The sequence below is a fragment of the Rhinatrema bivittatum genome, chromosome 3 (assembly GCF_901001135.1).
Source record: "Rhinatrema bivittatum chromosome 3, aRhiBiv1.1, whole genome shotgun sequence".
Lineage (NCBI taxonomy): Eukaryota > Metazoa > Chordata > Amphibia > Gymnophiona > Rhinatrematidae > Rhinatrema > Rhinatrema bivittatum.
This window is the reverse complement of record NC_042617.1, coordinates 215,522,022-215,548,764: the sequence shown is the minus strand read 5'-3', so window position 1 is coordinate 215,548,764 and position 26,743 is coordinate 215,522,022. Positions and strand designations below refer to the sequence as shown.

Here is a 26,743-nt window from a genome sequence, read left to right as displayed (position 1 = left end):
ATGCCCAAAAGAAACTGGGCACACAATTTGACACACAGCCGGATGCATCGCATACACTCACAGTCCTGTAGAACAGTGGTTCTTAACCTTTTTCCCCATCGTGACACACTTGACAAACCACGCTCACGTGCGACACGCTGCTCATTACAATTCATGGCGGAAATAAAAAATAAAGGCCCAGTATTACTTTTGTTATGATGAATGACACAAGGGAAAGATAAGTACTCTGAATAGAAATTGCATAAATAGTAAACATCCCATACCAAAACAGCACCAATTTCCAGCACTCATACAGTAACCACCTTACCTAAGAAAAGGCAACACTGAAAATATTACACCAGGCCTTAAGACACCAATACACCTCCTATTAGGAAAATAGATCAAGCCAGGTTGCTATAGAGCCCTACACAGAAACTACACGCCAGCAGAATGCCTCACCTCAGTCACATGTACAAACCCACCTAACAAAGAATAGAGAGACCATAAAGCATAACTAGAAACATGCAGTCAGAAACTGAACTGGAAACCGCAACAAGCCAGAGAGACTGTATGCAGGGTGATGAAGGAAAAAGAGAAACTTCACCTGTCCTCAAAACAAATCAAGAAATATAAAATCAATAGCAGTAAAACCATACTAACAAACAGAATGGATTTCAAAATAGCTGATAAATAGAATATCCAAGAATTAAAAAACTCATTGCAAAAATTTCTAGATACCAATAAAATATTTCAAAATAGCAGACACAAAGACCCAACAATGAAAAATAAGGATAAAAAAAAAGGCTTTGCTCTGCATACCTGGGAACGTTTGATATCCAGGTGCCCTGAGATTGTTTTGAATTTCCAAGATGGTTTGCTTGTAACTTTCGCCTCTCTCTGTTACACACAAGCAATCTCTCTCACACTGGCTCTCAATCACGCACATATACACATGCTTTTTCTCTCTCTTATATAGGCTCTTAATCACACATTTACACACATGCTGTCTTTTCACACTTACACACACAGGCTTTCAAACACACTTACATACATGCTGTCTCTTTTCTTTCACACACAGACTCTCATTCACGCACTTACACACATGCTCTCTCTTACTCTCACTTATACACAGGCTCTCAATCATAAACTCGGCGTCTTCTACTCTCTTGCCCAGATCTCTCAAATTCATCCAGAGCTCCGCTATAGACGCACAGAAGTCGTCCCTTAAAGTCCAAATATCTTGTCGTATGTCGTGGAACCAATTATTAAAGTCATAAGAACATAAGAACATGCCATACTGGGTCAGACCAAGGCTCCATCAAGCCCAGCATCCTGTTTCCAACAGTGGCCAATCCAGGCCATAAGAACCTGGCAAGTACCCAAAAACTAAGTCTATTCCATGTTACCATTGCTAGTAATAGCAGTGGCTATTTTCTAAGTCAACTCAATTAATAGCAGGTAATGGACTTCTCCTCCAAGAACTTATCCAATCCTTTTTTAAACACAGCTACACTAACTGCTTTGCTAGCTTGTCCATACGCTCTGCGCAATCTGGGCTTGCAAGCTCTTTCGCTGAAGCTGCGCCATCGGCCTCCACTGCGTCAACCATGCTGATGCTGGACAAGGCCTCAAATCTCGATCCTCTCGCATCAAAAGAAAAATGAGTTAAATCAACCTTTTTCTTGCTTGTCATGTTGCCCCGCTTTCAGATAGCTAAATCTGGTGCCTCCCATCTAGATACGTCGCTCTTGGGGGGGGGAATATCAAGCTTGCCGGGGAAGGGGAGCAGAGAATGAGGCTCAAGCGTCCATTGTCTCCGGATGATGTCACATCCCCCTCACAGAAAGGTTTAAGTCACATACTTACACATACAGGCTCTCAATCACTCACTTACATGCATGCTGTCTCAAATACACACACGCTCACAAGATCTCAAACAGATGCATGCTTGCTTACTCACTCACTCTCTCTCCCCCCCTACTGAACTAGTGAAAGCAGTAGCCTGCTGCAGTTCCAGTATTAGCGGCAGCAGCAGCCTCCTCCACTTCCAGCCCTTGCGGCCTCGAGAAAGGAGTCCCATCGGCCACGGGGGCTGGCGTTGCTCTTCTTGTGCTCCAAGCCGCACTGCTCATTCTCCAGGCTGATGCTGAATGCACTAACATGGTTTCTTGTCTGCGCACGGCCACCACATACCACTTCTTCCAGAACGCAGGGGGGGTGGGAAGAAGAGACCATGCTGGTGCCACTGACTCCAGCTCTCCTGCCGCGTTGTGCCCAGGATATCAGCATTTTAAGCCCAGGCAGAGGATGAACTCCTATTTCGCTGGAGCAAGGGGAGCAGCTGGGTCAGTGGGAGACCGGGAAGTGTGGTGACACATGTGTGTGCTTGGCAACACACAACACCAGCAACTGCTGCAGTAGAGGGCAGCTGAACATGCAAAAAAGCGCAGGAAAACACTGCTGCGCCCTACCATGCGGCGCACAGGAAAAAGCTTAACAGCAGGGCCTAGTCCACCCAGGCTGCTCAACCTGCCAGGCTGCCTAGCTCCCTTAACCCCAACAGGAGTGGGAAAGAATGTTGGAATGGTGCACCAAGCACAGAGAAAGTCCTACACAACCCCTCTACTCTCTCTGCCTTTTTTTTTTTTTTTTAACTTACTCGAGCTCAGCCCTTCCCGGCTTACAAAGCGTGTCAATGGCTGTGGGAGAAGAGGGCATCTGCTGTCACCGCCATGCTCAGCTTCCTGCACCCATTGCCTTTTAAGCTGTACAATCAGCTAAGTCCACTCCAGATGTAAAACCAGCTACCGGACCAAGGCACACATCTGAGGGACCATGGAAATCACCTCAGGAATTCTCAACTGGGGGAGGATCCATTTAGTATCACCTCAGAAGAGCGGGTTTTTTCTTTTCTTTATAAAATTCTTCTAAAATCTGAAGCAATCCCCAGTAGGGAAATGCATTTCCACCATCTGCTGGAGACTGAGAATACTGGCAGGCTGTCACTGTACGAGTATATATACTGCGACGTCAGTTTGCTCCTTCTCCGTCTGCTGGCAGAGGTGCTTAACCCACTGGTCCTGAGTCCATCTGTCTACATACTAGGAAACTATAAATGCATGGGAAACCCCAGAAGGGATACTAAAAACAGTTCTCTGAAATCGCAGCTGACTCAAGCCCAATTAAAAATTGCCATTGCAGATAGAAAGGACTCTGAATTTAGAGAAATGTATAAACATTTGCAGAGATTAGAGTTTCAGGTTACTGAGCAAGGGAGCCAGTTATAAAATTAAGACTGGAAAGAGATGAGCTATTATCCTCAAGTGGATCAACCACACTAAAAGGGCCCTGAATCACACCTCACCCCAGGAGCTTACAAAGATTAACACTCTGGTTGGCAAAGGACCAAGAAGAAAGACGAAGGTCAGCTGATAGCCAGAACAAACAAGGTATGTTAATTCAGCAACAGCAGAGGTTATCCCAAAGTAACAGGCTGATTCAGAAAAACGCCCGCTCTTCCGGTGGGTGCGTGCACAGGCCACTGTCCTAGGCACGCGATTCAGGAGAGTGGCCTATGCAAATTAGGGCCCATGGTAAAAGGAGGCGCTAGGGACACTAGCGCATCCCTAGCGCCTCCTTTTTGACAGGAGCGGCGGCTGTCAGCGGGTTTGACAGCAGACGCTCAATTTTGCCGGCATCAGTTCTCAAACCCGCTGACAGCCACGGGTTCGGAAAACGGACGCCGGCATAATTGAGCATCCGTCATCCGACCCGCAGGCTGCGGGCCGATTTTTTTTTTTTTTTTTTACACACTTTTGGGGCCTCCGACTTAATATCGCCATGATATTAAGTCGGAGGATGCACAGAAAAGCAGTTTTTACTGCTTTTCTGTGCACTTCCCTGGCGCGGGCAGGCGTTAATTTCTGAAAGTAAAATGTGCGGCTTGGCTGCACATTTTACTTTCTGTATCGCGCAGGAATAACTAATAGGGCCATCAACATGCATTTGCATGTTGTGAGCGCTATTAGTTTGGGGGGGGGGGGGGGTTGGACGCGCGTTTTCGACTCGCTATTACCCCTTACTGAATAAGGGGTAAAGCTAGCGCGTCGAAAACCCACATCCAAATGCGGGTTACTGTATCAGCCTGTTAGATTGAAATTGAAGTATTGCAGAGAGCCCGACTCTTATTAGAGCTGGAAAACAGGGATTTAGAAACAAAATTAAGAGTCCCAGAACCAGCTAGATGAGTCCAAGAGCATGCAAAAATCAGTGCATCCCAGTATCAGTCAGGAGCAGTATGACTCCTTAATGGAGACCAGTGCAGCTCAAAGGTTTCCCCTCCCCGCATTCCCTGCTGAAGACAGGCTGAGGTGGGATAAGGTAAACAAAGCACAAGTTAGTGAACAGCTTTTCACTCGAGACTGGGAGGGGATAGAAAGGGAAACCAGAGAACTAAAAGAAATACCTAGTGCATGGGGTGAAGCCAAGGTGCTAGATTGCACAAATAGCTGTAGTTTCTTTCCTGTGCATAGGCACTTGGTGCAATCCTCTGCCCCCCCCCCCCCTTTCGGAGCCTCGGGTGAAGAATGAGAGTCGCCCATCCCTCCTCCTAGCCATGGGGGTGAAGCAGTCCACAAAGGAGAACTAGTAGGGAGATGGGATCTAAAACCACCACCCTGGCTGACCTACCACCAGAGGGAGGTCTGGTATAAAATTTAACTAAGCAAATTAGAGCTTCTTCATTCGCTGGTCTTCCTTTTCAAAAAACATCTAATCATCACTTTATAGCAGTGGTCCCACCAGCCAGTCAGGTTTTCAGGATATCCACAATGAATATGCATGAGAGAAAATGTGCATATTAAGGAGGCAATGCATGCAAATTTTCTCTCATGCATACTCACTGTGGATATCCTGTAAACCCAACTGGCTGATGGGCCCCCAGGACAGGGTTGGGGACCACTGCTTTATAGCATTTAGTTAGGCCAAAAGCTTCAAGTAACCTATTAGCATTCTTTCTGAATAGAGCAAGATAGCTCTCCTTCCCTGGCGTTTTAGTGAAGAAGCTTGAGCATTACCTAGGAAGGCAGAGGCTTTTTAATCACAATTGAGTCTGTCCTCAAAAAACATTTTGATGCCTATGGAAGTAAAGTGCTGGCGCGAAGGACTGCTTACAATATGACCTACAGTGAAGATGAAAGTCCCCTGGCATTTAGCCACCACTTAAGGAAAACTTTCTAGTAGGAGCCCTGCCTCTTTGAGGCCAATCTGGCCATCTTAAGGAATCTCGTTTACGAGGCCTTTCCTCCCCAATTTTCAAGCTCACTTATATACCCACAAGGAAGCACCCTTATGTTTCCTAGTAAAGGCAACTGAGAAGCTCCACATAATTTATCACAAAAACAAAAACAACCACTAGGAGGCAAAATACAGGTAAGAAGACAGAAAGGAACCAGAAGTCTACCATAACTCAGAGACCAAATAGAAAATTCTCTTCAAGGTTTACATCTTCTTATCTCAAATCTGACAGGCCTAGGTCAACTCCTTCCCAGAAACAATCAGCTATCCTAGTGGAAAACCTGGAAAGTAGGTCAGGCAACTCAATCTCCCAGAAAGTACCATATCAGAAGACAAACTCTAAACAGAGGCAATCTGTGGAGAGTCAGCTTGAGGTCATGAAGGCCATTCTCCAGAGCTTTTGCGACAAGCAAGAAAACACACCCAGTATTCCTGAGAAAGTCCATCAGAAAAGGCAGAAAATAAAAGGCTGGGGAACCTAAGAGTAGCACATGGCCTAGCAACCCCTGGGAAGGCATAAGTCTGTCAGGGACCTTCACTAGTACATCATGATCATGTTTTCTCTCCCTAGTTCTCTATCATTATTTATATATTGAGTTTTAAATACCGTCATTCGGTTTCGCCATCACAATGGTTTACAAAGTTTTGAATTTTTAACAGAGTTTCCAAAAGGTTCGTATGGTTGCTAACATAGAAAATTCACATTTATATCATAAGTGCCAGAGAGTCTTCCCTTTTTGAACCCACCAATACCAATACCTCTGCAGTACTAGCTGACATCAGGAATCATAGTATTTCTTAGGGAAACTGAAACCTCAGGGACTCTGTTACACGAGTCCCATCTGAGAACAAGATATATTCAGTTATGAGGGTCTTCTAAATTCTGGTTCAGAAGTCACCCTAGTCACTCAGTTTGTTTGACAAGCTTTCTGCTTCCTTAGAGAGTAGGTCCACTCCGAGAGTAGTCCCATGTAATGTGACCCTAGGGGCCTATGGAGGAATGCCCATGGAGATCGGAGGTAAGGTCTGGCTCACAATTCAGTTAGGGAAGATGAAAGTGAAAAATACAGTTCTAATCACCAAAAGCCCAGGAGAGGAACTCCTGATTGGGAATGAACTCCTCATGAGACGGTCTCCCATTCTTGATTATGTGAATGAAGTAATGTGGACTGAGGTCAGGCACCCCCTCCCATATGGAAAGGTAGTTCAAGGGGGGAAGGAGACCCATAGTTCCTGCTCCATAGATCAGAAATACACTACTCTCAGAATACATTTCCAGAGGTCAGCAGATCTCTTTCTACTAGTATTTCAGTACAAACAGGCAGAAGAAATGATGTTATCCTTTTGAAAAAGGAGACCATATTCAGCATTGTCCTGGATACTGATCAACTAGATATCTGCCTCTACCGATCCCCACCTCCAGCTGACCAGAGCAGGGCACACACAGAAGCTCACGAGGTAAGTCCATCTTTAACACCCTAGGAAGCTGACCAAGGTATGCTGGAGTGGAGATACCAGAACATGCAGGTACCCCTGCTCCTCAGTTGTGAAAACTCCTTCATTAATCCTTCTTTCACAAGATGAAAGATAAGATAGAACTGGATGCAATAAAGCACAACAATACCCTGGTAGAGATACTTGGACAAGAAACTAAGTTACAAATGGAAGCCTGTAAAGTTAGATGGCAAAAACTTCAAGCACAACTTCTTCATAATAAGGGGTTTAGATTCACCAATATATTTGGGTTCAGACTGTCTCATCAGACTGGGAGCCTATGTAGAGACCTGGTGAATGTTATCTGGGGCAAATGGAAAGAGATCTGGTAAGTAGCCCCGATGTTCACAAGTCCCGCCAGGCAGTCTTAAGGTATGCGAAGTGGTGAGCGCTGCAGAAGTACACATTCCTATCACCTAAAAATCAGAATAGCCAAGAATCAAATATTAGACAAATTGGCTTTATCATCTTCAAACATCAGATTTCTAGAGTCTGGGCTGTCAATGGAGGCCACACCTTGTATGGAAGCATCTAACAGTGCTGCACCTGTTAGCGATTAATAGTAATCCAGGCAGAATCACACTTAGGCTGATGCAGAACTGTGCGCTGGCTGCAGCGCACAGCTCAACGTGCGTCCATAACCCCCGACACAGAATGGAGATTAGCACGTCCAAAACACACGTCCAATTGCACGTGTAACTAATAGTGCTCATCACATGTAAATTCATGTTGATGAGCGCTATTAGCTATTCCTTCCTGATGCAAAAAAAAAAAAAGTGCGCCTGACGAGCACATTTTTACTCTCCAAAATTAACACCTGCCCCAAGCAGGTGTTAATTTTGGAGGAGCCCAGAAAGTGTGCAGAAAATACTGCTTTTCTGTACTTCTTCCAACTTAATATCATGGCAATATTAAGTCAGAGGAACAAAATGGAGTAAGGTAAATAAAAAAAAAAAAAAAAAGTTTAAAAAATGGTCTGACCACCTCCAAGATCTGGCCCGATGGGACAAGCGGTACGGGTCAGGCCTGGTAGTCCAGTACCTGAATTTGGAATCCAAAGTCTTTACAAAAACCACCCTTGCCAAACTGCAAATCTCACCCTCCCGGCCAGGAACCCCTGCTGGAGACCCTCCTCTAGCAGGGCTGTTCCCGATTGGTCCTTTTCACTGACATGTGACAGTGAACGGACCAATCGACAATAAGTGAGTAGTGAATAACATTAAGTGTCGGGCACTTAGTATTAATTTATTCATTCCACCTTTTGTCAATTGGTCCATTCACTGTCACATGCAGTGAAAGGACCAATCTCCTTTCAGAAGGCTGTCCACAGAGTATTCACAAAAAGCAAGCCTGTTTTTGTATACCAGTACAAGATATCACTAGCTTCATACTAGTCAGTGCAAAAAATCAAATTATCTAGAACTAAGAGATTGCTAGTGTAACAGTACCATTAACAGCCAGATATGTCCCATCTTGTAAAAGAACAGCACATGAAGACTCGCTATAAATTACAGGAAACTGAACAAAATTGTGCCCTTGTCCAGGTGGACCATGGTCATGGCCCCCTGGGTCAGAATTTGACCAAAATTCAGGGAACCAAGTATTTTACCAGCTTCAATATAGCCTCAGGCTTCTGTATCAGTTCTTGTATTTACTTGTTTCATGTACTGCCTGTGAGCGAAGTTGTAGTTTTTTGTAAACCGGCGTGATCTGTATCCCATATAGGAACCTCGGTATATAAACGTTAATAAATAAATAGATAAATCCAGTGACGCCACCCATTTGTGTGGCTGAATATTCTGTCATGGATAAGTAAGAACATATGAAGGCACATTTTAAAAAAAGGTAAAATATAGCTAGGAAACTGATTTAAAAACAAAGCTAAAATAAAAAAATATTGGAAGAATCATATATTGCCAAGAGCCTGCCATGATCCCCATCCTTTTTGCAGAATTCTTTCAGACTAATGTCCTGGCATTCTTGTAGTCAAGTGACCAGCAACTAGTAAGTAATGAAAGCACAATATTGCAGAATTCAGTTCAGCATTCCACAAGAATCAAAGAAATTCAAAAAATGTGCCCTGAAATAAAAAAAAGGGTTGAGAAGCACTGTGCTAGTAGAAGGTGTTTATACTGTTGAACAGTCCTACAACACATTTTGTTATGGCTACATTCCCATCTATATTTTTTAAATCTCCTTACCTGAGTCCATTCTATGGCTGTCTGTGAACTATTCATACATTGCATATTTCCGCACAGGGTTCTGATAAAGATTAGCACAGTAGCCCTTGATTTAATCACATTAATAAGGCTGAAAATGGGTAAGCAGAATGAGCTTTCATAAGCTTTGAATGCCAATATAGATTATAAGCCCTCACGGGCACAACTGTAGCTGAATTGTAACTTGCCTTGCGCTGAGATTTTGGAAAGGCAAGTAAGTAAATCTAAAATTCAAATCACTATTCCAAGCTGAAAATAAAAGGATGGAAAACAGGAAACTTTAAAGAACCAATTTCAACTACCAACTGAATTGTCTAATATTAATTTCTTCCAGTACTGCTGTTAAACTAACCTTAGTAAATGATGATTGAGCGATCTTCCATATTATCAGCCTGTCTTTGCAGACCAGCCAAGCCCATCTGCTTTCATCCACTTGGACAGTCAACGAATCATCAGCTGCAGAGACAGTGAACACCTTAGCAAATCTCTTCAGCAATCACAGTGACAAAACACAGAGCTCCAAAAATTTGACAGATTAATGGTAAATCTGTTTTTATTTTTTTAAAAAGCATAAAATAATGAACATTACAAAGTATATATCTGATTACATACAGCATATTTTTTGTAAAACTCTTATGTTCATTTTTCTCTTCCTAGTCCATTTAACTCTTATCCCTCCTCCCAAAACCACCCCTCCATTCCATTCCTCCCTCCCTCCCTGCACCAATGGGGTTTTTAAAATTATTCAGTCCTTATTGAAGTACATTAAAGATCATCTGTTAGATATCTATTCGATTAAGAAAAAGACTTTGAGTCATGTGGTAATGTTAATATAAAAGGGAGCCAAATTGCATTTATTGCTCTTCTGGTTCTGATTGGCAGAGTGGTATTGGCCAGAGTTTTCATGGTTAATAAATTTATTATAGAAGAACGCCAATATATTATAGAAGGTCCATCCGATGTTATCCAATTTGTCAATATTGCTTTACAAGCCAATAAAAAAACTTTTATAATCCAGAGAATCGAGCTCTTATTTCCTTTGAAATTTTTGGGAAAGATTCCAAAGAGTGCCACCAAAGATGAAAAAGGAATTTTAAATCCCACAACCATATTAGCAGAACGATTAATTTCAAATACTGTCAAATCTGCACACAAAAGCAAGCCCAAGTTGGAAACTGTAGAAAAACTGACTCCAAAGGGTGAAATTGTGATACTGAAAGCTGTTGGCAGACTTCATTCCCGGCTACTGTCCATCTGCACATCTTTAACATACATTCAATCTTTAAAAAAAAAAGTTTCTGAAATGGTTGAACAGCTAAAAATCACAAAACATAGCAACATTGATTCATTTGTGATTTTAGTTCCATTCCCCAAAGACTACATCTCAGCTACTTTAACACACATATGTGCTTCTCTCCCAGGCATCTTCTTCCTCACCCCTTCCCTAAGTAATCATATCCACCTATAAACTGGTTTTGATATTTAAATTTCCCAAGGCAACACATGAAGAGTTACAGTCTAAGTGCTGTTTAGGCATTTCAGATCAGAGTATGAGTAAATAAACGTGAGATATACGTTCCGTTTTAAGATTACATTGTTAATTCTATTTGCTTTATCACAGATAAAGATAATATTATGAAATTTTGCTTTCATAATAGATTAAAAACGTTTTATGGGCAGAGAATTTGGATGTTCCCTGATTTGGTAAAGAGTACTCAACTCCGTAGGAAAAAATTCTTAGCTTTAAAGGAAGGAGGTAGTAGATATTATGTTCCGTTTTTGAAGTATTTATTTATGTTCTATTTAGAGTAATGTTATGTTTCTCAACGGGTAAGTTCTTAGTCCCGGTTATCCCAGTATTCACCTGTCTCTCACTCTGTTCCATGTAACGCTCAAATGCGATGTTATGTTCATGGTAAACCGATGTGATTTGTAGTCCTTACAGGAATGTCGGTATATAAAAGTCAAAAATAAATAAATAAGGGAAGTTTTTTCCTATTAAAATATCCCTATAAATGCATTATCAAGTATGGGGAAAAAAATTATTCATTTATAGATCCAGCGCAGCTTAAAATTCTTCTCGGAGGTATAATATCTGGTTAAGTTTGAAAAAGAGATAAGGGGTACCAATTGCACTATTTCCAATACATTAATGTTTATTCCTAGAAAAATTGCGCTCATGTTTTCTTTTTTGAGGATTCTCTTAATTTACCTTTGTTTAGATCAGAAGGTACATATATAGTGTATCGTTTTCATTTTGACTTGTGGATGATTACATTTTAGTTCTGTAATTGCAAATGACGATGTTCTTGTAAAAGTATTTTGAAAATTCATAAATTAAAAAAAAAAATTTTTTTAAGATGACTGAATTATGAATGTGTATGAGAGATAAGGAAATGGACAATAGCCAGGGTTGAAGCCGTGACAACTGGTGCTACTGCTCACAAGTTTCAAACTTGTGCTAATTCAACTCCTTTTTGTGCCTATCATGTGTGTCCAATATATGCCCACAGCTTTCAAAAAGTGGCATTTTTATTTAAAAAAAAATATTTTATTTATTTATTTATATTCTTTTTTTATACCGAAGTATAGCTGAGTGCCTTCACCCCGGTTTACAGTGTAACAACTTCATACAATGAACAGGTTATAAATTATAACACAATATAAACATAGTTATAACATCTCGGCAGCAGCAGAGTATAACATGTTAGAATGAGACAATTTAAGGCTTAATTTAGAGGAAACTTATTAAAGAAGTATTAGAGTTCAAGATGAAGGTTGATATTGATATATATATTGATCATGTTTTTAGTTCTTTTTTGAATGTTTTGGAATGTTTTGGAATCTTTGATGGAACTTAGGTATCCTGGGATAGAGTTCCATTCTGTTGGTCCAGCTATAGAGAAGGCTCTATGTCTGGTAGAGGATAGTTTCGCAGATGAGAGAGGAGGAATGATTAGCTGTAATTTGTCAGAAGACCTTGAAGGGCGGGGTGATTTGTGAATTGCAATCATACCCCTACTTGTAACTATTCAGTATTCTAAATACCTCAAATGGAAAGTAATATTAAATTTAACAAAAAATTAATTTTCAAAAATTATGAGTACTAGAACCGGATAATGTGAATCAGTTATTTATTCTTTCAGATAATAGGACTAGGGAGCATTCCATGAAGTTCTAAACTAGCACATTTAAAACAAATCTGAGAAAATTCTCTTTCATTCAACACATAATTAAGTTCTGGAATTCATTGCCAGAGGATGCGGTTAGGGAAATTAGTGCAGCTGGGTTTAAAAAAAGATTTGAATAAGTTCCTGGAGAAGTCCGTAAACTATTAATCAAGTTGAATTAGGAAATAGCCAGTGCTATTACTGGAATTAGTAGCATGGGATCTATTAATGCTTGGGTACTTGACAGGTACTTGTAACCTGGACTGGCCAATGTTGGAAAGAGGATGCTGGGCTTGATGGGCCCTCTCTCTGACCCAGTATGGCAACTTCTTATTTATTTCATGGATTTATATTCTGCAATTCACAGTCCATTAATGCGGATTACAGTCAAAATACACAATAAGAACTGTATAAGAACATAAGAACATGCCATACTGGGTCAGACCAAGGGTCCATCAAGCCCAGCATCCTCTTTCCAACAGTGGCCAATCCAGGCCATAAGAACCTGGCAAGTACCCAAAAACTAAGTCTATTCCATGTTACCGTTGCTGTTACCGTGACTGTATGTTTTATGTTCTTAGTATCCATAGCCCTGGAATCCCTCCCCAGGGGTTCTGGAACCTTAGCCTTTTTGAGAGTAGATTTGACCACCACAGATTGATGCGGCAGCTGACACTTGTCAAATCCAGAAGATATTTTGACAAGATAGACTGTGTCTGCCTTCTTGATAATGGGAGCCACAGAGAGGATTCTCCCATATCTTCATCAGTACCTCCAAGAGCATCTCATGGTATGGGACTGCCACTATTTCCTTAGGAGGCTCCATGTACTGGAAAATATAAAGCATTTTATGCCTAGATTCTTCCTCTGTCTGTAAAGGTCCATTGGATGAGCCTTCCTCCTATTGGGGGGAGGAGAGAGATCAGAGGGGAGATCTGTAGACATGCAATTATCAGAAACCTCTCCAGAATCATTGCCATATCCTGAGGATTACTGAGAAACTGAGTCACTGCACGTTGCAAGGGAAGGGTCTCTTGGCGCTCTGCCCTTGACCAATGGGTCATAGACTGGTGCAGTTGGTAATTGGTGCCTGGTCCCCGAGAAACCACGGCCCCTCAGGGACGTTGTGTCTCCCACTGAGCCGTAAATCATCACTAAGCTGGCAGCCATCAACCCCGAAGCCCCTCCGGGCACCTTTGACAGAACAGGAATTGGTAGTTGAAACATAGAAACATAGAAATGACGGCAGAAGAAGACCAAACGGCCCATCCAGTCTGCCCAGCAAGCTTCACACATTTTTTTCTCTCATACTTATCATTTTCTCTTAACTCTTGGTTCTATTTCCCTTCCACCCCCACCATTAATGTAGAGAGCAGTGATGGAGCTGCATCCAAGTGAAATACCTAGCTTGATTAGTTAGGGGTAGTAGGGGTAGTAACTGCTGCAATAAGCAAGCTACACCCATGTTTATTCCCTTTACCCAGACTATGTCATACAGCCCCTATTGGTTGTTTTTCTTCTCCCCTGCAGTTGAAGCTATTCTGGATATGCGTGAAGCCTCAGCTTTTCTTATTCCCCTGCTGTTGAAGCAGAGAGCTATGCTGGAAATGCTTGATGTATCAGCCTCTCCCATGCCATGAAGCAGAGAGCCATGCTGGATATGCATCGAAAGCGAAGTATCAGGCACATTTGGTTTGGGGTAGTAACCGCCGTAATAAGCCAGCTACTCCCCGCTTTGTGAGTGCGAACCCTCTTTTCTTCTCCCCTGCCGTTGAAGCAGAGAACTATGCTGTATATGCTTGGAAAGTGAAGTATTAGGCTTATTTGGTTTGGGGTTTGTGCCAATACAGTGCCTGCAAGCAGCAGCTCGAGGACAACCAAAGCTAACCTCAGTGCCAGCACAGAGGCTCTGCAGCACCTTATCCACAGCCTGCTTTGTGTCTCACCAGTTCCTCCTTGAAGACGGCCAATGTCAACATCGACTGGGAGACACACATCCTTTTCAGAACCAAGAGGAGAATCAGTGCCTAGGGAGACCGAAAGAGAGACTGCGAAACCACACGATGAACAGCTGAAAGAAAAATCCCACAAAAAAAATGCAGAACTTCTCAGAGAGTCAAGTAGAGAGTCTCAGATCACAACCTACAGGCTCCATGGAAAGAGAGACTGAAGGGACCCCATGTGGATGCTTTGTATAATGCATGCCTCGGCATGCTCAATGAGGTTACGTCAAAGTTCTAGAAATTTTGACACACGTTTTCTGTGCCGGGCTCCAGTGGATGTCACCCAAGTGTGAGGACTGCCATCCTTGGAAAATTCTTGTTCTTACATCCAACTGTTTGATATCCTTATTGGACTAGTCTACAATTCCAAAGCTGTAAGAGAATGTGGTCACATCTGTATTTATCATGGTGTGGCAGACTTGAATCAATCAAAATGGTCCTAAGACCTAGGGCTGATAATATCTTGTCCAGGTTCCCGTCAGATTTCTATGCCATAGTTGAATTAATGTTATCCATATTCTTGTGGAAAGCCAATTCTCCTAGGATAGCCCTTCAAGTTAAAATTCTTAAAGGATTTAGCAGGGTTAATTTTCCTGATTTTGTGTGTCATGTCGCAGGGCCTTCATGTTGAGACAAAGTAGCATGTGGCCATCTAATTCTTCACCTCCTACTTTGCTTTACGTTTGAAAAAATAATTTCCCTCTGCAAATTTTACCTTTCAAATTGCTGAAAGAATCATCCATATATTAACTTTGCTTGGTGTTACCGATTTTAGTCAAAAAGCTAGTTGTCTATGAGCCAAGTCTATTAAATCTCCCATGTGATATAAATTCATCCTTGATAGGCAAAGCTTATATTAACTGACTAGCCTGGCAACAAAAATGTTTATAGACTATTGAAAACTTGTTAGAAGATGGAAAATTCATGTCTTATTGTAATGTCAAGGATAAATATGATTTACCCATTTGCATTATTTTAAATGGCTAATGCTAACCCACTGTTTACAGAATAGTGGGATTAAAATAGAAACTTAAGTACCCTTTCCTGATCTTTTCGCAGTGTGTAACTTTCTGTATTATGCATGAGGTCTGCCACCTTCACACCAGACAGGCAAGTTACCAAGCGATCTTCATGTCCACCAGCAACCCAGCTATCAACCTTCCTAACTGAATCACCAATTATAACAGTCATCCTAACCATTCCCTCCTGGATACATGCCCCTGGAGACCTATCCTCGGTGCAAGAGGATGCTACATCCTCTTGAGGGCAGGTCCTAGCTACAGGTTTACTTTCTGCTCTCCTTCCAGGTGACCTTTTTCTTCCAAGGCAGAAAAGGAGCTACTCTACTATGTCCCTGAAGGTCTCATCTATATACCTCTGTCTCCCTCAGCTCCTCCAAGTCTGCCACTCTAGCCTCCACAAATTGGACTCCTTCTTTGAAGGCTAAGAGCTCTTTGCGCCTAGTGCGTACATACAACCTCTTGCCAGCTGGGAGGTAATCATACATATGGCACTCAGTGCACAAGACTGGAAAGTCTCCCTCTAGCTGCTGGACTACTTCTGCATCATAATTTGATTTGTTATAGGTTGTAAAGCTAACCTAAAGTACTTCTAATCTGTAGATTTATTTTATATTTCTCTGACAATTACCCTCAAAACACTAGAATTAATCTACCTATATCTTTCCTTCTGTATAAAATCTGTAGCAAATTACAAATACCAAACCCAATTATATAACATCAAAACATAAAACCAAATAAAACATAACATCTAATAAACAGATAAGATATAGCAAGGTAAACGGATAGAATATGATAAGAAGGTTTGAGGTGCGAGCACTACTAAGTATGCGCTTCTGGTTCTCTTCTGATGCAGGGACTCTGGAAGTTAGAGCTGTGTAATTTGAAGCCTGGATCATTCGTTATGACTTCAGGAGCAATTTTAGATCTAATTCTCAGTGGAGCACAGGACTTGGTGAGAGAGGTAACTGTGGTAGGGCTGCTTGGCAATAGTGATCATAATATGATCAAATTTGAATTAATGACTGGAAGAGGAACAGTATGCAAATCCACAGCTCTCGTGCTAAACTTTCAAAAGGGGAAACTTTGATAAAATGAGAGAAATTGTTAGAAAAAACTGAAAGGAGCAGCTACAAAAGTAAAAAATGTGCAAGAGGCGTGGTCATTGTTAAAAAATACCATTCTAGAAGCACAGTCCAGATGTATTCCACACATTAAGAAAGGAGGAAAGAAGGCAAAACGATTACCAGCATGGTTAAAAGTGGAGGTGAAAGAAGCTATTTTAGCCAAAAGATCTTCATTCAAAAATTGGAAGAAGGATCCAACAGAAGAAAATAGGATAATGCATAAACGTTGGCAAGTTAAATGTAAGACATGAGGCTAAGAGAGAATTTGAAAAGAAGTTGGCCATAGAGGCAAAAACTCACAGTAAAATCTTTTTTAAATATATCCAAAGCAGAAAGCCTGTGAGGAGTCAGTTGGACCGTTAGATGATCGAGGGGTTAAAGGGGCACTTAGAGAAGATAAGGCCATCGCGGAAAGATTAAATGATTTCTTTGCTTTAGTATTTACTGAAGAGGATGTTGGGGAGGTACCCGTACTGGAGAAGGTTTTCATGGTCCCAAGAAACAAATCGGAAACCGATCCAAGATGGCTGGTAGCAATAAACACAAAGATATGGATCGGTGAAAAAGGACTTTATTGAATCTTGCCCGACTCTGGCCGAGTTTCGCTCAACGAGCTGCCTCAGGGGCTTAACAGCCACTTCAATTGGCTCATTCACGAACACATTACTGTAAATATGAATCTCTCATATGCATATAGTTGCACAAGAGAGAAATATTCATCGGTGGAAAACCAACTATTTCTGTGATTGTAAAACCGCCACTTTGTACTCACTCCTTTGACAGCGGCTAGGTTAAAAATTTATGTCACATAAAGCCTACTGCTCACCATGGACAGTTTGTAAAAAGGAAGGTTTTCATGGGCAATGATTCAGATGGACTGAATCAAATCACGGTGAACCTAGAAGATGTGGTAGACCTGATTGACAAACTGAAGAGTAGTAAATCAACTGGACCGGATGGTATACACCCCAGAGTTCTGAAGGAGCTAAAAAATGAAATTTCAGACCTATTAGTAAAAATTTGTAACCCATCATTAAAATCAGCCATTGTACCTGAAGACTGGAGGATAGCTAATGTAACCCCAATATTTAAGAAGGGCCCCAGGGGCGATCTGGGAAACTACAGACCAGTTAGCCTGACTTCAGTGCCAGGAAAAATAGTGGAAAGTGTTCTAAACATCAAAATCACAGAACATATAGAAAGACATGGTTTAATGGAACAAAGTCAGCATGGCTTTACCCAAGGCAAGTCTTGCCTCACAAATCTGCTTCACTTTTTTGAAGGAGTTAATAAACATGTGGATAATGGTGAACCAGTAGATGTAGTATACTTATATTTTCAAAAGGCGTTTGACAAAGTTCCTCATGAGAGGCTTCTAGGAAAAGTAAAAAGTCATGGAATTGGTGGCGATGTCCTTTCGTGAATTGCAAACTGGCTAAAAGACAGGAAACAGAGAGTAGGATTAAATGGATAATTTTCTCAGTGGAAGGGAGTGGGCAGTGGAGTGCCGCAGGGATCTGTATTGGGACCCTTACTTTTCAATATTTATAAATGATCTGGAAAGAAATACGAGTGAGAATCAAATTTGCAGATGATACAAAATTGTTCAGAGTAGTTAAATCACAAGCAGATTGTGATAAATTGCAGGAAGACCTTGTGAGACTGGAAAATTGGGCATCAAAATGGCAGATGAAATTTAATGTGGATAAGTGCAAGGTGATGCATATAGGGAAAAATAACCCATGCTATAATTACACGATGTTGGGTTCCATATTAGGTGCTACAACCCAAGAAAGATCTAGGCATCATAGTGGATAACACATTGAAATAGTTGGTTCAGTGTGCTGTGGCAGTCAAAAAAGCAAACAGAATGTTGGGAATTATTAGAAAGGGAATGGTGAATAAAACTGAAAATGTCATAATGCCTCTGTATTGCTCCATGGTGAGACCGCACCTTGAATACTGTGAACAATTCTGGTCGTTGCATCTCAAAAAAGATATAATTGCGATGGAGAAGGTAAAGAGAAGGGCTACCAAAAAGATAAGGTGAATGGAACAGCTCCCCTGTGAGGAAAGACTAAAGAGGTTAGGAGTTTTCAGCTTGGAAAAGAGACGGCTGAGGGGGGATATGATAGAGGTGTTTAAAATCATGAGAGGTCTAGAACGGGTAGATGTGAATCGGTTATTTACTCTTTCAGATAATAGAAAGACTAGAGGGCACTCCATGAAGTTAGCATGTGGCACATTAAAAACTAATCTGAGAAAGTTCTTTTTTACTCAACGCACAATTAAACTCTGGAATTTGTTGCCAGAGGATGTGGTTAGTGCAGTTAGTATAGCTGTGTTTATCCAATTTTTTTTTTTTTTAATTCTTGGAGGAGAAGTCAATTACCTGCTATTAATTAAGTTGACTTAGAAAATAGCCACTGCTATTACTAGCAACAGTAACATGGAATAGACTTAGTTTTTGGGTACTTGCCAGGTTCTTATGGCCTGGATTGGCCACTGTTGGAAACAGGATGCTGGGCTTGATGGACCCTTGGTCTGACCCAGTATGGCATGTTCTTATGTTCTCCTGGGGGCTGCCGGGAACAATATGCAGATACGTCTTCCAGTCTTCTTCTGCTGCAAGAGGTGTGGGGCCTTTTGAAGCTGAGGCTGTGGAGTTTGAAGCCTGAATCACCTCTGGAGATCTCTCCCAGGAACTGCTGGGAACAGTATGCAGATGAGCATTCCGTTCCTCTTCTGCTGCTTAAGACATGACATAGATGGAATCACCCACCCTTTAGGGCTCAGCATACAACTTAACTGACACCCACTTGCCCAGAATGGATGCTAAGTGACATGTTTTTATAGAACAGGTAGTGGAAACATACTCCCTTACCAAAGAGATAGCCTTTCCTGTTCCCTGGGAGCAGATTTCCACTAAAAGGAATCCATGCCAGCACTGTGAAACACCACATCTGGAAACAGCACCATATTTGTCACGACTGCTGGACTACATATTCACGTGGCAAAGCGGAACAAACTCCCCTCCCCAAACGGGCCCCTGCCTCCAGCAGGGAAGTGAAGGAGCACCCAGTTACACAGAAGCACACTTGCCAGGGGAAAGGAAAACAAGAGCTCCCTTTCCCTGAAAAGGCGAAGGAGGCGCCTTCTAAGGTTCCCCTTAGCAGGCCTTTAACACCACACTTACATCCAAGGAGTGGACCAAATTCAGAATTATATTCGGGTCAGCAACAGAAATGTGACCGCACTGCATTCCTCCTCCCATGAAGTAAGTATTGCTGATAGGACAGGTGATACAGACGCTAATAAATCGTTTCTCAGCAAGCAAATAGAAAGAATATCAAGTAAGATACTCTGCTGAATTCAGTGAACAAACTCATCTCCCTGAATACCAGGTTAGTAACATGACAATAATATAAAAATCTGGAAAGAAGCCTCTAATTGAGTGAGCTCTGTACAAGGGCAAGAACAGCCACTGTCAGGGGAAGAGAAGGAAAGTGTGGGAGGCTATAATCAGAAGAGCAAGCAGCTGGTGACTAACAAAGTCACCACTTACACAAAACCACTCACAAGTATTGAGAATGATACTGGAGAATGGTCAAGATGAGTCATAAGAACATGCCATACTGGGTCAGACCAAGGGTCCATCAAGCCCAGCATCCTGTTTCCAACAGTGGCCAATCCAGGCCATAGGAACCTGGCAAGTACCCAAAAACTAAGTCTATTCCATGTTACCACTGCTAACGGCAGTGGCTATTCTCTAAGTGAACTTAATAGCAGGTAACTGATATCTCCTCCAAGAACTTATCCAATCCTTTTTTAAACACAGCTACATTAACTGCATTAACCACATCCTCTAGCAACAAATTCCAGAGTTTAATTGTGCATTGAGTGAAAGAACTTTCTCCGATTAGTTTTAAATGTGCCACATATTAACTTCATGGAGTATCTCCTTGTCTTTCTATTATCCGAAAGAGTAAATAACCGATTCACGTTTACCCATTCTAGACCTCTCATGATTTTAAAACGATTTCAATGTGCTATCCACTATGATGCCTAGATCTCTTTCTTGGATGGTAGCTCCTAACATTGTGTAACTATAGCATGGGTTATTTTTCCCTATATGCATCACCTTGCACTTATCCACATTAAATTTCATCTGCCATTTGGATGCCCAATTTTCCAGTCTCAGAAGGTCTTCCTGCAATTTATCATAATCTGCTATTGATTTAACTACTCTGAATAATTTTGTATCATCTGCAAATTTGATTACCTCACTTGTCGTGTTTCTTTCCAGATCATTTATAAATATATTGAAAACTACGGGTCCCAATACAGATCCCTGAGGCACTCCACTGCCCACTCCCTTCCACTGAGAAAATTGTCCATTTAATCCTACTCTGTTTCCTGTCTTTTAGCCAGTTTGTAAGCCACAAAAGGACATCGCCACGTATCCCATGACTTTTTACTTTTCCTAGAAGCCTCTCATGAGGAACTTTGTCAAACGCTTTCTGAAAATCCAAATACACTACATCTACCGGTTCACCTTTATCTACATGTTTATTAACTCCTTCAAAAAAGTGAAGCAGATTTGTGAGGCAAGACTTGCCTTGGGTAAAGCCATGCTGACTTGGTTCCATTAAACAATGTCTTTCTATATGTTCTGTGATTTTGATGTTTAGAACACTTTCCATTATTTTTCCTGGCACTGAAGTCAGGCTAACTGGTCTGTAGGTTCCCAGATCGCCTTTTCAAATATTGGGGTTACATTAGCCACCCTCCAGTCTTCAGGTACAATGGATGATTTTAATGATAGGTTACAAATTTGTACTAATAGGTCTGAAATTTCATTTTTTAGTTCCTTCAGAACCCTGGGGTGTATACCATCCGGTCCAGGTGATTTTTTACTCTTCAGTTTGTCAATCAGGCCTACCACATCTTCTAGGTTGACAGAGATTTGGTTCAGTCCATCTGAATCATTACCCATGAAAACCTTCGATACGGCTTTCTCCCCAATATCCTCTTCAGTATACACTGAAGCAAAAAAATATCATTTAATCTTTCCGCGATGGCCTTATCTTCTCTAAGTTCCCCTTTAACCCCTCGATCATCTAACGGTCCAACTGACTCCCTCACAGTCTTTCTGCTTCGGATATATTCTAAAAAGTTTTTGCCTCTATGGCCAACTTCTTTTCAAATTCTCTCTTAGCCTGTCTTATCAATGTCTTACATTTTACTTGCCGACGCTTGTGCATTATCCTATTTTCTTCTGTTGGATCCTTCTTCCAATTTTTGAATGAAGATCTTTTGGCTAAAATAGCTACTTTCAACTCCCCTTTTAACCATGCCGGTGATCGTTGTGCCTTCTTTCCACCTTTCTTGATGTGTGGAATACATCTGAACTGTGCTTCTAGGATGGTATTTAACAATTTCCACGCCTCTTGCACATTTTTTACCTTTGTAGCTGCTCCTTTCAGTTTTTTTCTAACTATTTTTCTCATTTTATCAAAGTTTCCCTTTTGAAAGTTTAGCTCGAGAGCCGTGGATTTGCTTACTGTCCCCCTTCCAGTCATTAATTCAAATTTGACCATATTATGATCACTATTGCCAAGCGGCCCCACCAAATCCTCTCTCTCACCAAATCCTGTGCTCCACTGAGAATTAGATCTAAAATTGCTTTCTCTCGTCGGTTCCTGAACCAATTGCCCCATAAAGCTGTCATTTATTCCATCCAGGAACTTTATCTCTTTAGCATGTCCAGATGATACATTTAGCCAGTCAATATTGGGGTAATTGAAATCTCCCATTATTACCGCACTACCAATTTGGTTAGCTTCCCTAATTTCTCTTAGCATTTCACTGTCCGTCTCATCATTTTGACCAGGAACGGTTCCTGACAAGGCAGAGCCTGTAGCTCAGAGATGTGACGAGCCAAGCATATTGCCAACAAGAATATAGTCTTTACTGTTAATAGGCGTAGCAACAGACTGTGCAGTGGTCTGAAGGAAGGCGCTTCCAGAAAGTCCAGTACTAGATTGAGGTTCCATAAGGGGAGCGGCCACTTTAAGAGTGGTCGGAGTTTAACCCCTTTTAGGAAGTGGGCCAAATCCAGATGTGCAGACAGATGTGTTCCATTAACCTCGACCCTGAAGCAGGAGAGGGCTGCCACCTGGACCTTCAGGGAGTTGAGGGAAAACCCTTTGTTCAGGCCATCCTGTAAAAATTCCAGGATCATGGGATTCTTGGCTGTTCATGAGCGCACCCCGCACCAGGCCTCAAAGATTCTCCAAATCTGAACGTACACCAGGGACGTCAAAAACTCCCACGTGCGGAGTAAAGTGGTGATGATGGGCGCCGAATATCCACGCTTCGTCAGGCGAGCCGGAAAGAGAGAATCAAGCTGGATCTTCATGAAGGATCAGACCCTGCTGGAGAAAGTCCTTGTGCAGGGGGAGACAGAAGGGACTCTCCACAAGAAGCCACCGCAAGTCCACATACCACAGGCACCTAGGGCCACCAGAAGGACTAATCCTCTGTGGTGTTCAATCTTGCGAATGACCTTGCCCAGTAGAGGCCACAGAGGGAAGGCGTACAGTAAGTCCTCCTCTGGCCAGATCTGGATGAGGGCGTCTATCCCTTGGGAGAGCTGATCTCATCTACAACTGAAGAACCAGGGAACCTTCGCATTGTAGCCAGTAGGTCGAAGGATGGGAGGCCCCAGCAATCTACTAGGAGCTGGAAGGCTCTGGGTAACCGTATCCATTCCCCCGGATCCAGGCTTTCCCTGCTGAGATAGTGGGAAAAGACAACGTCAGAGCAGACTATGTGGGAGGTTGAAATCCCTTGTAGTTTTAACTCTGCCCATTCCATAAGGAGGTCTATTTCCAGAGACGCTTGGTGGCTTTTGGTTCCTCCCTGGCAGCTGATGTAGGCAACTGTAGTTGCACTGTCCGACATCACGCGGATTGCTTGCCCCTGGAGCCTGTGGCTGAAATGCAGGCATGATAATCTGACCGCCCGCGCTTCCAGGTGGTTTATGTTCCAGTTCGCCTCTTCCTCGGTCCATCGTACCTGGGCTGTCAGTGCCTGACAGTGAGCTCCCCACCCTTGGATGCTCGCGTTCGTATTGAGGACAATCCAGCTCAATTGGGACAGGCTTACACCCCCTGCTTAGGTGAACTTCCTGTAGCCACCACTGGAGCCGAAAGCATACTTACATCAGTAGGTGGAGGCAAATCGTGTAGTCTTGAGACAGTGGGTTCCAGCATGACAGTAGGGAGTGCTGGAGAGGCCACATGTGTGCCCTCGCCCACGGTACTACTTCCAGGGTTGATGCCATGAAGCCAAGGACCTGGAGATAGTCCCATACATTGGGGCGCATTGTGTTCGTCAGACGCACTTGGTCCATCAGTATCCTTCTCCTCAAGGGACGGAGGAAGACCTTGTCCTGCTTGGTGTCGAATCGGACCCCTAGGTACTCTAAGGACTAGGAAGGTTTGAGACTGCTCTTGTCCGTGTTCACAACCCAACTGAGTTACTGTAGGAGGGACCCAACCCTGCTGGTCACCTGGAGGCTCTCTTCCAACGACTTCACCTGGATCAGCCAGTCATCCAAGCAAGGGTGCACCAGGATCCCTTTCTTTCCTCAGTGCCGCCCCCACGACCACCATAATCTTGGAGAATGTTCTGGGGGCAGTTGCCAGGTTGAAGGGCAATGCCCGGAACTGGTAATGTCGGCCCAATACCGCAAAGCATATAAAACGCTGGTGGTCTTAACAAATTGGAATATAAAGGTAGGCCTCCAAGAGGTCCAGGGAGGTTAAAAACTCTCCTGGTTGCACTGTCATTATGATGGAGCGAAGAGTTTTCATGCTGAAGTGAATTATACGCAGATGTGACTTGACACTCAAGGTCCAGGATGAGGCAGAACGAGCCCTCTTTCTTGGGCACGATGAAATAGATAGAATAACATCCCATATTTACTTGGGGTGTAGGTACCAGAGTTATAGCCCTCAGATTGAGGAGCCTTATCAGTGTGGATTCCACTGCCAGTTTCTTGAGCTGGGAGTGGCAAGTTGACATCATGAACCTGTCCCTGAGGGATGCTGCGAAATTCCAGAGCGTAACCTTCTCGTATGATGTCCAGTACCCATTTGTCCAATGTGATCTTGACCCACCGGTGATAGAAGAGTGATACTTGGCCCCCTATCTCCTCATCCCGTGGATGGGTCGACCAAATATCTTTGAGAAGTTCAGGTCGAACCTGAGCTTGAACCTGTTCCTCTTTTTAGTTGTCAGTTCTGAAAGGACAGAGCTTCCCGAGGGTCGAGATTTATTTATTTATTATTTTTCTATACCGACCTTCATGGTTAAATACCATATCAAATCGGTTTACATCGAACAAGGGTAGATAACAGAAGGAACAACTTTTTATATTCAAGAAACAAAAAACAAAAGCAATAAAAGACGAAAAGTTACATTTAACAAGGACTGTAAACTTGGAAGCTTAGGCAGCTGGAAGAAAAAGCCCGAAGAGGGTATTAAATTAGATTAAGTACAAGAGAGACATAACATAATCCGGACTAGTGTAAGTCCAATTATTAAAAGATGGACTAGAGCGAATGCGGTATTTAGAGGGATAGAGAGGTTTCATTGCTCTTGAGCGGGATCATCTAATGTGTGTCTGAGGGATCCGGGAAGGCTTGGCGGAACAGCCAATTTTTGAGTTTTTTTCTTGAATGTTAGTAGGCACGGTTCCAGCCTGAGTTCTGTGGGGAGGTTGTTCCAGATGGCTGGGCCTGCTGTCGAAAAGGCTGAGATGACTGTAATGACAAGTTTCTGTAGGGCCGGAAGTGCTGGGAGCCACTGGCCCGACCCTTCATAGGTGAGGGGCATTGTGTCCTGTTTTTAATCTTCTTCTGAAGCCAGGGCACTGGAGAGTCAACCCACTTACTGGCTAGCCTCTCCAATTTGCTTCTGAATAGGAGGGATCCATTAAAGGGCATCTTTGTGAAGTTCGCCTTAGAGGTTGTATCCGCTGACCAATTTCGTAACCATAGCTGTCTTCTGGCTGCCACCACTGAGGCTACTCCTCTGGCAGAGGTACGCACTAGGTCTGAGGCTTGCATCCGCCAGGAAGTCCACTGTGGGTTTAATCACCTCTTTGGCATGCGCCCTAGAGCTATCTGCCTCAAGAGAGAGAAGCAGACAGGAGCGAGCCACCAGGGAACAACAGGAAGCAACCCGCATTGTCATTGCTGTCACGTCAAAAGCTTGCTTAAGGATGGATTCCAACCACCTATTGTGAGCATCCTTCAAGGCCACGCCTCACTCTGCAGGGATGGTTGTTTGCTTCTAGATGGCACAGACCAGGGCATCCACTTTTGGGAAATGCAGGCGTTCCTTGACTGCTGGGTCCAGAGGGTACAAGGCCTCTAAGGCCCGACCTCCTTTAAAACTTGCCTCCGGGACATCCCATTCAACTCCTGGATGGCTTCCAGCATCAGAAAATAGCAAGAGGCTTTCCGAAGAGACACCAGGATAGGGTTCTTCTTTGGCTCAGACTCCCAATGTCTTCAGGGTCTAGGAGACTAGGGTTGGTAATTCATCCCTGTGGAAATAAGGAAGTATGGTCTGGTATGGCTCCAGGCCTGGAGGGATTTCCCCATCCTCCAATGAATCCCCTTCGTCGTCCGTGGTAGCTGGGTCCATGTCAGGGATACCCTTGGCGAGGCGAGGCACATCCCGAGGCATGCTGACAGGGCGAGGGCTAACTGCGCCTGAACAAAGGCTTGAAGGCCCTGAAAAAATTCCAACCAAGAGAAGGCCCAGGAGGAACCGGGGTAGGGGCCACTGAACTGCCCTCTCCCAGGGAGGACACAGCCCTGGGATTGCTCAGGTCCAGGGTACTGCCAGATAAGATCGTAGCAGACCTGTCCTCCTACTGGAATGGGCCGGACTTGGAAAGGTTATACAAATCCAGTCCTCCCTGGGCCTCCACTGCTGATACAGGAAGAATTCCAGGTCAGACTGTGCAGCCCTAATATGGCAGGCATTGCAAAGGGAGTGTCATCTGAGCTTCTTTGCTGCCAGGGCCATAACCTCTGTAGCTTGTGAATTTAACCAGCTGAAGCCTCTCGAGAGTGCACAGACTCGCCTCGGCGAGCACAAAGGTAAGCGTCCGGTTGTGTGCAAAAGTGTGTGCGCAGTTATGAGTGCAGCTGTACGCGTACGTATGCGCACATTAGGCACACAGGCCAGCCCGCAACGCGTGTACCGACAGACGAAGGGGGGAAAATGGCACCGTACCAAACCGCGAGCAAGATGGCACCACGTGACGTGTCCACCGAGCCTGAAGTGGGGCCCGCTCAACCTGCTCAGAAACCCATTTCCCTCGCCCAAATGAGATCAGGAATGATGTCGATACAG

General features: G+C 43.2%; 1 protein-coding gene across 1 annotated transcript in view; it reads right to left on the bottom strand.

Annotated features, from left to right (window-relative positions):
* The window catches only part of NUP133 (nucleoporin 133), a 271,938-nt gene that overhangs the window by 221,785 nt on the left and 23,410 nt on the right, over positions 1-26,743 (bottom strand). The window contains exon 3 of the mRNA XM_029594184.1: positions 9,340-9,443. Within this exon, the coding sequence (XP_029450044.1) occupies positions 9,340-9,443 (104 nt within the window). The remainder of the gene's footprint in view (positions 1-9,339; positions 9,444-26,743) is intronic.